The sequence below is a fragment of the Trichomycterus rosablanca genome, chromosome 25 (genome assembly GCF_030014385.1).
Source record: "Trichomycterus rosablanca isolate fTriRos1 chromosome 25, fTriRos1.hap1, whole genome shotgun sequence".
NCBI lineage: Eukaryota > Metazoa > Chordata > Actinopteri > Siluriformes > Trichomycteridae > Trichomycterus > Trichomycterus rosablanca.
In genome coordinates this window covers 17673457-17684600 of record NC_086012.1, presented here as the reverse complement: position 1 = coordinate 17684600, position 11144 = coordinate 17673457, and the positions used below count along the sequence as shown (strand labels likewise).

The 11144-nt window shown below is 40.9% G+C and overlaps 1 protein-coding gene across 2 annotated transcripts; it reads right to left on the bottom strand.

Moving 5' to 3' along the window:
- Nucleotides 1-602: 602 nt before the first annotated feature.
- Nucleotides 603-10528, bottom strand: mtf2 (metal response element binding transcription factor 2). Of its 2 annotated transcripts, none has more exons than XM_062987513.1 (15): nucleotides 10327-10528; nucleotides 8491-8692; nucleotides 8044-8125; nucleotides 7566-7658; nucleotides 7351-7451; nucleotides 6775-6923; nucleotides 6513-6608; nucleotides 5932-6000; nucleotides 5518-5641; nucleotides 5363-5430; nucleotides 5113-5283; nucleotides 4894-4999; nucleotides 4007-4065; nucleotides 3806-3904; nucleotides 603-3629 (listed from the first exon to the last, which is right to left on the bottom strand). In XM_062987513.1, the coding sequence occupies exons 1-15, from the start codon at nucleotides 10329-10331 to the stop codon at nucleotides 3287-3289; spliced, it is 1767 nt and encodes a 588-aa protein (XP_062843583.1). In that variant the 5' UTR covers nucleotides 10332-10528; the 3' UTR covers nucleotides 603-3286. The 2 variants fall into 2 exon arrangements, with proteins under 2 accessions (XP_062843583.1, XP_062843584.1); XM_062987514.1 differs by lacking the exon at nucleotides 10327-10528 and adding an exon at nucleotides 8854-8877.
- Between the last annotated feature and the right edge of the window lie 616 nt (nucleotides 10529-11144).

The window sequence follows — 11144 nt, the reverse complement described above, 5'->3', positions numbered from 1 at the left end:
AGTTTAACTCCAGAGCAAAATTCTCTTCACAATTACACACAAAACAACTTATACATGTAAAAAGGTTTTTATTAATGACCATAAACAAAGACGCCACATTAAATTGCAAAGATTCCATCAATATAAATTGTTAATTAGATATTAATGCTGCAAACAAAGAAGTATTTTTGTTCAAATTGAACTTGGATTCATTACATAACAAAATCAGTACAATTCAGTATAGTTAATCTTGGGAATCCGTACCTACCACTACCCTGACCAAGATAAAGGGGTAAAATGTGAAATTGTCTGGTTAACTGCAAAATTACATGAATGAGCAAGGTCTATGGCTCTATTAGATGTTCCTAATAAAATTCGCAGTGAGTATAGGGGGGTTAATAAAAACATCAAAATCAATTTATTGGGGTTTTCGCTTTATAATGAGATGATGAGTGGTCTTCAAATCTGGACACCAGAGTTAGGTAACTGAAGACCATGCTGTTCCACTGATAGTGCCAAAGGCTGTAGACCAAAGCTGGTAATCTCTAAAAAAAAGTGGCATCCCTTTGCCCAATAGACATTTATTCATCATAATAGTAAAAAAATAACAAGAACACCAGGTACTGATTTAACAAATTTATTCTTTGGCTACAGAAGCCTGCTCAAAGCCAGAAAAAAAACAAGAACAAGTCAAAGAAAGAAAGCTGTATGAATTTGAGTACTGAAACAGCAAGTCAGAAAGGTTTCATACAATTAATTTTACTTAATATACAACGTATTAAAACAAAAGAGGTATCCGTGTTGAGATCCAAACCCGAGCACAAACAGTTTTCAGTTCCGGAACCGAGTGGCTGGATAACATTAATGCAGAACATTCTGTATAAAATCAAAAACTTCTGAACTGAACTGGGAAATTAAACAATTAATGCTACAGAACTGGAGAAGACACGTGCCGATACTGATCATGTGATAGAACAAGTATATTAAATACACAGTGTTAGTACTGCATACAGTTTGGCAACATCTTGGGTTCCAGTTAACACTTATCACGTGCAAACCTGAAATCATTTAAATCAGATTTTTATGTTATATGTTTTATTATATATTTATTACAATAAAAACAGCATTGTGACAAAAATGATCAATATCGGCACAAGTAGATCTGATTAATGCAACTAAGACATTCCTGGTACGTTTGAATTTTTCAGCTGCTATTACATCAAAGTATAAATAATCCAATCGGGACCGGTTACTTGGACACCTTTTTAGTGTACATTGTTTTTCTTTTAATGAAAAGTCATAAATAGCACCAAGATTTCTCAAAAAGCCTGAGAAATTCGTAACAAAAATATTGCTGTTTTGGTTTCCTGTATCAGATGGATAAGACAACGAAAACACAAAATTTCGTAAATTAGTTGCATAAGATTAAGAATCAAGAAATAAGTACAGAAAACCAAAGTTTAGGGCGAGTGGAAAATCAATCATTACGACAGCAAATGCAGCATCTGCTGGCTGATCAAAGCGCCTGCACCGAAACGGTAAATAATGGAGAGATCCCTGTGTGGACAGAGAGAGGGCGTGTGTTCGGTACGGCCCTTCTCAGTCAGGGTAGGGGTCTGCAGCGATGCAGGAAAGATATTGGGAGGAAAGGAAAAGACACATAAATAGAGTAAAAAAAGGAAACCAGAGTTTTAACAAGAACGCTGAGCCATAAACAAATAATAGTGTGCATATTTTACTGAAAAATAACAGCGATTAAAGAAAACCTACAGTTTTCAGCTTTCAGGGATTGTGTGTAAGTTAAATGATCAAAGCAACAGGTTTTCAGTCTTTAGAACAAGAATAGACACATTTAACACTGGAAATCTTAATAATTAGAACTTAATTAATACAAAATGCTCACAGATTATCAGTTCTACAAACAAATTAATGCTGGAAAAACTTTCAAGCAAGACACGTCTGGTGTTCAAAGTTTGCTTTTTTTGCACTGAAGCTACAAGGCAAATGTCTCGAACCATTGTGTAAATGTTTAATTATACCAAACACTTACGTTTACCTTATTTTCGTACGTCAGCCTCACAGACCCTGTACAGAACAAAAAAAAGCAAACTTCAGACACGAGTCGCGTCTCCAAAACAACTGTCCACGTTTATGAGCACTAAACCATCAGAGAGTTTCCAAAATCTGGCTCGAGCTGCAAGCTGCAACGACGCTGGATAGATGAAGTGGACGCGACTCTTTATGAAACTGTACGATATAAAAAAAGTGCCCTGTCGCTTACGTAGCCCCTTAGAAAACGTGAAATGGACTGAAAAGGTAAGAAAGTAAGTTTTGTAGTTTGCAGCAGCATACAGCATCAGTTTTAGATTGTTTTTGGGTGCCTGCACATGGAGCTGGAACGTCTTAAGTGGCAAATTATTTCTATTTTCTACTGAAATTTCGAAACATCCTCTTATCCTCACCATCGCACCTTGGGAGAGACCCCTATACCAACCTTATTGTTATTTTATCAGTTCAAAATATTTCATTAGAGGGCACTCGGGTGGCACAGCTGCCCGGTACGTGGCTGCGTCTGAGCCTGATGGGGGAATCACCAGTTCTGGGCTGCATAGTGTGCACAGTGGAATTAAGTATTATTGGGACAAATAAGCTTGTCAAGTTCTTGGAAGACCAAGGGATCAAGGCACAGTAATTTGATGTATGAGACACATAAAGGGGAAAATTGTATTGTTTTGAGCTTTATGGCCAGAGGTCTGCTGACCCCGGCCCCCAATAATTGGGTTTAGGTGTTTAAGGCACATGGGTCGTTTATAGTTGTATAAAAGTTGCATGTTGCACAAAATTTAAAAAGCTACTGACATTCCAATTCTTCTCAATGGTGTAGTATGGGGTTTGAGGTCAGCGGTTTGGGCAGGACTTCCTTCTGTGGTTACTTATGACAAGAAGACCCACTTTTAAATCTTAAGTGGAAATTAATAACGGATGTAGAAAACAGTATGGGCTCCAAACTGCCAAACTGTTTAGTCTTGCTCCTGATGCACAGCACCCTTGACATCTACAACCTACAAGGCGAGTCTTTACATAACGGCAAAGAAGCATATTTTAATCTCTCAGTTTTTAATACAGTCGACCACCGACTCTTTACATTCCACCGAAACGAACCTGCTTTTACCTGTGTGAAACCGCAGGAGGGCACAGTGCATGTGGGGTCACCGGGCCACGCCCTCCCACGACCCTCACAAACTGAATACTTCTACCTCAACAGACCCGACCGTTGTGTGGCGTGTGAAGACGCTACAGACTGAGCTCAGGACGCGGTGACTCCGTCCCACTCCACCAGGTACTGCACCTTGCCGTCCTGCGTGACCCGGCGTGCCAGGACGCGGTACTTCTCCCCGCACGCCATGCGCCCGGCGGCACCGAAGTAGCTGCTGATGGAGCTCCTGAGGAGGCTGAGCTGGGTGTTCGAGTCCAGGCTTTGCGTGATGGACGTGGGGGGGAAGTGCGGGAGCGGGGGCGTGGGCTCGGGCTGAACGAGCTGGGGAGGCTGCGGGATCTCCGGGTTGGGCGGCTGCAGGGCCCGCCTCGGCCGTCCGCGACCTCTCTTCACCGGGGGCTGAGGCGCCAGAGTTTGGCCAGAGCTGCTCAGGCTGCAGGGAAAAGAAAGCGAAGAATGAGCAGGGAAATGCATACCCTCCCAAAATAAGCCAAAACTGAGCCAATTTGGCTGTAAAGAAATTCAAATGGGTCAGTACGGGTTACTTGGCATTTTAAAACAATCACTAAATAAAGGATCACAGATTTAAACCCGAATGTAAAAACATACCTGGATATGCTGGTTGAGGTAGTTTCGCTCATTGTGGTGGCACTTACAGATTCAACATCTGAGGTACTTGACGATGGCACGGACTTCTCAGCTTTGATGCTGATCGATAAACCAAACATAAAACACGGCATGATAAATTACAACACAAGCTATTCAGGCTTTATTATTCATGAAGAGAAACGACTTTTTGAACTAGTTTACCTTTTAGCACTCATCACATCCAGCGGGTGGCCGTCGACCGTCTGTAACTGCACATGATTCTTCATTTAAGAGGGGAAAATGGAAAGACGAACTTAATAATAATGTACCGATAATTAGCAGATACCTTATGAGGGTCAAAAGTATTTGGACACCTGATTATGAGCTATGTTTAAATAACAAACCGTATTACAACCCCAAATCAGAAAAAGTTGGGACAGTGTAGAAAATGCAAATGAAATAAAAATGCAGTGCTTTACTGTCCCAACTTTTTTTGGAATGTGTTGCAGGCCTGAAATGCAGGAATGGATGTTTATTAATAAATGAAATGAAGTTGAGCAGATAAAAGATGAAATATCTCAGGTTCATCCTGTCTGACATCAAATAAAAGTAAATGTAAGTAAATGTTTATATTATTTGCATTTTTCATGCAACTTTTTCTGATTTGGGGTTGTAAAATAGAGCGACCCCTATGTGATCTGTTCAGCTATAACAACAGCCGCTCCTCTGAGAAGGCTTCTCACAAGACTTTGAAAGTATGTCTGTGAGAATTTGTGCCCATTCCGCATTTCGGTGGTCAAAAAAAGCCTCAATTGATGGTCCAGTAGGAAACAGCTGGAACAGGCCTTCCCTAAACTGTTGCTGCAAAGTCGGAAGCATGTCATTTCCTTCATATAACTGATTTATTATACCCGTTAGCCGTTATGGTTGGCACGCGGCACCCATGCCACATCCAATAAAGAAAGCCGAGGGTTTACTGTGTGCTCACAGACTTAAATCGTTTGAAGTTCGCGTCTCTTGCTGGATTCGAACAGAAAACGCCGGCGTTCGCGGAACAGAGTGATTCATATTAAAAGAAAAACATCAGCAACGACATCCTACACGCCCACCTGTGCCAAAAGCTCTTCTGATCGTCTTAGCTTCGCCAGAGTCTCCAGAGAATGTGTGCGATGCTTCTTCCGCTTCCCTTTCTTCACCACTCCATTAGTGATCACGCTAAGGGTAAAAAAAAAAACATAACATAGATTATTACATTATAGGAACCGAATCCCCGGCAATCTGAACGTAGAGCATCATAAGCAGCATAAGGTGGCACGACGACACTCTACCCGGATAGATGCGGAGGTTTCATGGACTTCCTGCCCTTGATCTTAATCTCATGTGAGGCCTTTTCCTGCTCCCTGTCCGACGGGGGTTCCAAGCTCAGGGGCGCCGGGGGGAAGCGAATCCGTAACCCGAACAGGTGCTTCTTTTTCTTGATCTCCTTCCCGCTCATGAACCTGCAGAACAACAGAGACTGAATCACTCCGGCTCATTACTAGGTCCAGGAAAAGTGCTAGAACCCAATCCTGAACCTACATGATGGGGTTGCTGTTAAGCGCCTCCAGGATTCTTTCATATCGCTCCGATTTGGGCGTGTCAGCAAGCTGGAGAGGAAAGAAATCGAACAGCGACAGATTAAAAGACTAGAACTTTATTAAACAACAAGATTAGATCAGAGCGAGGAGACGTACCTCGCCCAGCTGAAGCCGCTCCCAGTTCTCGCTGATAAAAGCCATCAGCTCCAGTTCTGAATCGAAGTATTTCTTCTTATGGATGACACTCAGGTTGTAGAGGCTCAGGTGTGCTACATCTACCCTGTGGAGCAGAACACAGAGCAATTAAAATACGGAGCTAAGCCCAGCACATTACCACAGCAGTGCTATCGACCGGACCCGGCTGTCCATCAGGCACAACTGATAAAGGGAGGGAAGGTCGATGGATAAAAATGTGACCTCTGCATGAGCTGTGGCGGCACAACTCTCATCCAAAAACCAGCCAGCAGAGGACACAACTGCAGCCGTGACAAGGAGCCAATTCCACGCCTGCAGAACGCCTGGCCAGGTCAATAGCACAGCTGATTATTCAAACTGGAGCGTGCAACTCACCATCTCAAAGGAAGTCGTTTGAGGTACTCGGGTCCGCTACTGCAAACTGAACAAATAAACTGATAAAACCTAAAAAACAACACACACACACACACACCACACACACACACAAGGTAATTACATCAGATCAGAAATTAGGGGTCCAACAGTGGCAGTAGCAAGGCCTGAACCCTCAACCTTCAGATCGATAGCCCAGTACTTTATGCATGCTTTAAACAGAAGGGGGAAAGGGGGTCAATTCATCACACCCAGCTATTTTAATACTATGAAATGATCGATTACGCCAGAGCTTAATAAAGTCTCTTTAAAACCCCAAAGCTGGTCACTTATCCCAGTATACACAAGGCAGCATGAACAGCCAGCCTGGCCCTAATGCCAAGTTTCGAAGATTACAATCTGAGCACTCGAAGGTAAGCGCTGCATAATAAGCAGGTTTATTTAGGCTCAGATTTCCCTTCATTTTTAAGCCATAAACTGGCATATTTTTTGCCTTATGCCCAGTCTTAGAGCACCGCTGGACCCAGGATGGAGCAATTAATAATGAGTATAATTAAAAGCAGATAATTAATAAGATTATTTACCTGTCTCCGTTGAGCATAGGACTCTGCAGGCACTGGATGCAAGCTTCATGGAACCACTGCTTACATCTGGTACACTGGAGCATCTTTAAAAACCACCTACAGAAAAGGGGGATTAGAACTCATTTCATAAGCTAGGGAGAGACATTCACTCTGAAGGCCACTTTTACAGTGACGAGCTGAAATATTACACTAAGCTGCTGTTAAAATAGACACGGATTCAACCAAACTAAAATAAACAGTGCGGGAATAATGCGGGACTCACTCTCCGGGTCCTCCGCAGTAACAGTAGCACTGCTGGATGTTGGTTTTGTGGCCCTGGTCCCACACCAGCTCCTCCAGGGAATAAGGTAGTGACTGCTTCATTTCCTGCAGCGCTTTGGCATTCGGGCCTTTTTTCAACGCACCGCCCCTCTGAAAACAAAAAAACGGGGTAAACACACACTAGAGACCAGGTCGACTGAATAATACACCAAAACAAGTCTTAAATATTTGATGCAACCTATGCAGGTATGGCATTTTATTTTTTGAGGGATCTGGACCATTTCTGACTATAGGACATCACAGTCTGATGACTTTGTATTTCACAGACCAGACCAGGTAGGAAGAAAGAAGAATGTTGCATGAAGAAAGCTGGAATTGCTATATTTATATACATAAATGTATATATACACACACACACACAAATCCCAGTGTGTTTAGAATCTGGAGCAGAGAGGGTTACAGGCCTTGCTCAAAGGTCCAAGACTTGCTGCCTGGCAGAGGATTTGATTTAAACCATTGATCTAATAATAAACAATCTCAAACCCATTAAGGAAAAGCCGATATACTGAGCGCGAACCTTTGTTGTTGTGGCAAACACGCACTGGCGGCAGAGCCATTTATCATCAGACGCGATTACACTGGCATCGATGACGGGGGCATGGCAGAGCTGATGGTACCCTGCAAAATAATATCAGAGACACAGTGTTAGAATTAGGACACTCACAGAGTATCACATTATCATACTATACTATACTATACTATATTCTGACCCCCGGTGTGGGCACAGCTTACCTTGTCCGCACTTGTCACAGATGACCATTTCGTTGGGTGGTTCAGAGCTTTCATTCTGGCATATGGAGCAAAGCATCTCCTCTCCACTGTCCCCTGTAACAGACGAAAACAATGCACTGACATCAGCACCAGCTCAGCACGGCAGAGAGGTGGTGCTACCGACCTGGCCAGGCTTGAAACAAACACAACCGGATGTGTATGAGGGAGGGACATAAAATGCGACTTATGTGTGGCTTAGAGTCGGGTGGTGGAGGAAGTCACAGAGCATAGTATGGCTCTACACTGCTGGCTGGTGTAAAAGAAGATTCCAGTGGCCAGCATGGATGATGCGAATGAAGCATCTGACAATGCAGTAAGGGGGAACTGAGCATGTCTTTGTTTATAATTGTTATATCAAATGAGCATGCTTTAAAACAGTGCCTGGCTCTTGTTACTCAGTACGGGTTCAGCACATCGTTGCCAAGTAAGGAGCACTTACCTGTCTGAATGTCCTTCCAAAGAACCCAAGACTTCGACTGATCCTCAAAAACCATAAAACAGCGATGCTTTTGTTTATTTATCTGCAGAAAGAACAGGCACATTACACAACTGACTGTATTAAAAAAATGTCAGAGTGGAAGTTGAGTGGAATTATTTCATCTGGCAACCCAGTGTACACTGGCAGGGCTGGGAATGAAACAAAAAGTGGTGGATCCAGTTCAGATTTGCCATCAGTGAAGTACTGATCCAGATCTCCCACCTATTTATCAGAGTGGAAATGATTTCAGATTGGAATAATAAGTCAGATTAAGAACATTTTGGTGTGAATTTTGTTTATCCTTGATTCAAGTGAAAATAATTGTGATAAAATGAAGACCTTGTGCATACAAAGCTAAAAAAAAATACAATTAATTTAACAACTGTGTGTGAAAACATCGCCGCTCACCTTTGTAATTTTCCCCAAATAAAAAAGCCCATCGGACCAGCGAGCTAGAACATCTTGTCCCTCCTCGAACTTATCAGCGAGCTTGGCCGTGTCACTCTGCCCATTTTGGAGCGAGAGTCTGGACAAGGACACGGGGGACTTGCGCCGATAACGGGAAGGAGATCTCTGATGGGAGCTCGGACTGTCTGCGACCGTTGAGTCTCTGTCGAGGGTAAATGAGTGAAGAAAACTAGTTATTACTAATCAAGCAGTGTTAATACAACTAACATCTTCTTACAACTTCAGTAAAAATGTTTCAGATGGCTTAAAAACAAGAAAACAAACAGCTAAAATCAAAATAACATGAAGTGACACAAGTTCTACCTTAATACTGTATTTTCTTTCTGTCTGATTCATTAATGAACTAAAGTGCAGAGAAATAAAATCGGTGTTGTTACAAGGCCTTTATAAAAATCCTTTCACAGCAGTAACCTGTAGCATACGAGAAAAAAAACACAATTATTTAAATCTTTCTCTGAGTGCCGACAGATTAAAGTCACACTGCAGTCATGATGAGAATTTTTGGGTCGTTTTCTTGCTTCAGGGTTCAGATAAAAGCAGCTTAAGTACTGATCACTGATAAAAACATCTTTCAGAGGTCGACTTGCCCATGATTACGATACACAGTGTTCAGTCACAAGGAAACATCAGTGTTTTTTATTATAATATTAAACCGGTCCTGCGTCTTCGGTCACTATTCAATCCAAAAGCCACATCCCAAATCTTTATAAATTTTAAAATCATTGAGAATAAAGGAAAACCTTTTACTGATAGATTTGCTGATAGCTGAATTTAAGATAATGGATTTTATGTGGCTAAACAATTATTTTTATCACTTAAAATGTGACCACATATAAATAATAAATCAATGAACCCTTTTAGACACTTTGATTGAATGTTAGAATATTATATTATTATTACTGAACATTTTCTTACTTGTGATAAGTGTGAAAATTGCAGGCAATTATGTTTTTTAAGTACATATACATATAAATATTACAAACAGCAGCTTTGTGGCATATTGTGTAAAAGCATACAATAATATTCCATGTAAATAAGAGCTAAACAGTAAAAATAAAACATACAGTATTGTATAACTAATGCCAGTTTGTGGTCCTGGGCGCTGTACCTACACTACCTACACAGAACACAATGAGTCCTACTGGGTCTCTGGGGATACACCTGTATCACAAAATAGACCCCTGCCTCTGGTCATTGACTGCAAGGAGGTTTGACATGTTCTCCCCGTGTTAGTGTGAGTTCCCACAGGTGACCTGGCTGCAATAAATTGCCTAATGGGAAAATGTGTGATGCGTGGACACACACCTATGGCATATTTAGTGCACCTTCTGCAATGCATGTGCAATCCTGCCTTGTGTCCAGTGGTATCAGGTGGCATCTGACACAACTCGACCCTGACCAGGTAACGATTAATTAGGATTTTTTTTTTTTAATTGTTTTGAATTGGTATTGCTATTATGTATTGAAAAATGAATAAAAAGTGTTTTTTATATACTATTTTAGTTTTTTGTGGACTTTTATGTATTGTTATGATACTTTGCAGAGTCTTGACATATAAAATGTTGCGTTTTGTTTAAATACAATAATAAAAACTACAGATAAAACACCTAAATAAATCATATAAATCAAATGTACCGATAAATAAAACATATTTACATGTAAATGTAGAATATATATTAAATAAACTCAATTATTAAGGTGTAATTATTAGTTTTGAGTGTTTAATAATAAATGTTAGTATCACACCCCCACACTCCCATTCAAATATTCTCTCACCTCATTCGGCCACTTCCAGCGCTCAGAATGATGCAAACACGGGGGAAAACATTAAACTAACTCACTTTATCAAGCTTTCGCTTTTAAGTTTATTTAGAAAAACGAGTCTTAAGTCAATAAGCGGGAACTGTTCCAATTACTACCAACGAATATTTTTCTGCTTTCAGCCTCGCCATTTTGGTTTCCCGCTGAGTCGCGATGCATTCTGGGAAAGCAATACCCATCCTCTGTGGCGTCAAATTGTGTCGCAACCGTTTTTGCACGGAACCGTTTTTGACACGACACCCCGATTCGCTGATTGGTCAGAGTTTAGCGCTTGCACGGGATTCTCTTCTGTGATTGGTCACTGAAATGCATCCAATATAAAACCGATTCCAGTCAGTGAGTTTACCACAGAAAGCTTCAGAACTGGGACTCGACTCCGAGTCGATTCTATTTCATTCTTACAGCAGTTTTAAATTAAATAGTTTATTTTACTACATATTGTGGTTAGTTATTCGTTGTTCGTTGTTTCAATGCATAATTCAGTTTTAATCAACAAAAGATTGCTGAATATTTATAGAAAGAAGTTGTTCAACAACGGAATCAATCCTACTGTGTCGACTCTCAATTCCGAAGCCCCAGTACATTTATGCGAATTTACAGTAGTTTCTAAAATAAATAAACAAATATACTGCATGTTTATTTTATTTTAAAACACAGCTATATGCATTTGTTTTAAGGCACCATATATTGAATGTATTTTATTAATTCAGTTTATATTCTTAGTCCAGTTTGTGTCCACTGCACAGTACTTTCTTAAAGACAGAGCTTTTAAA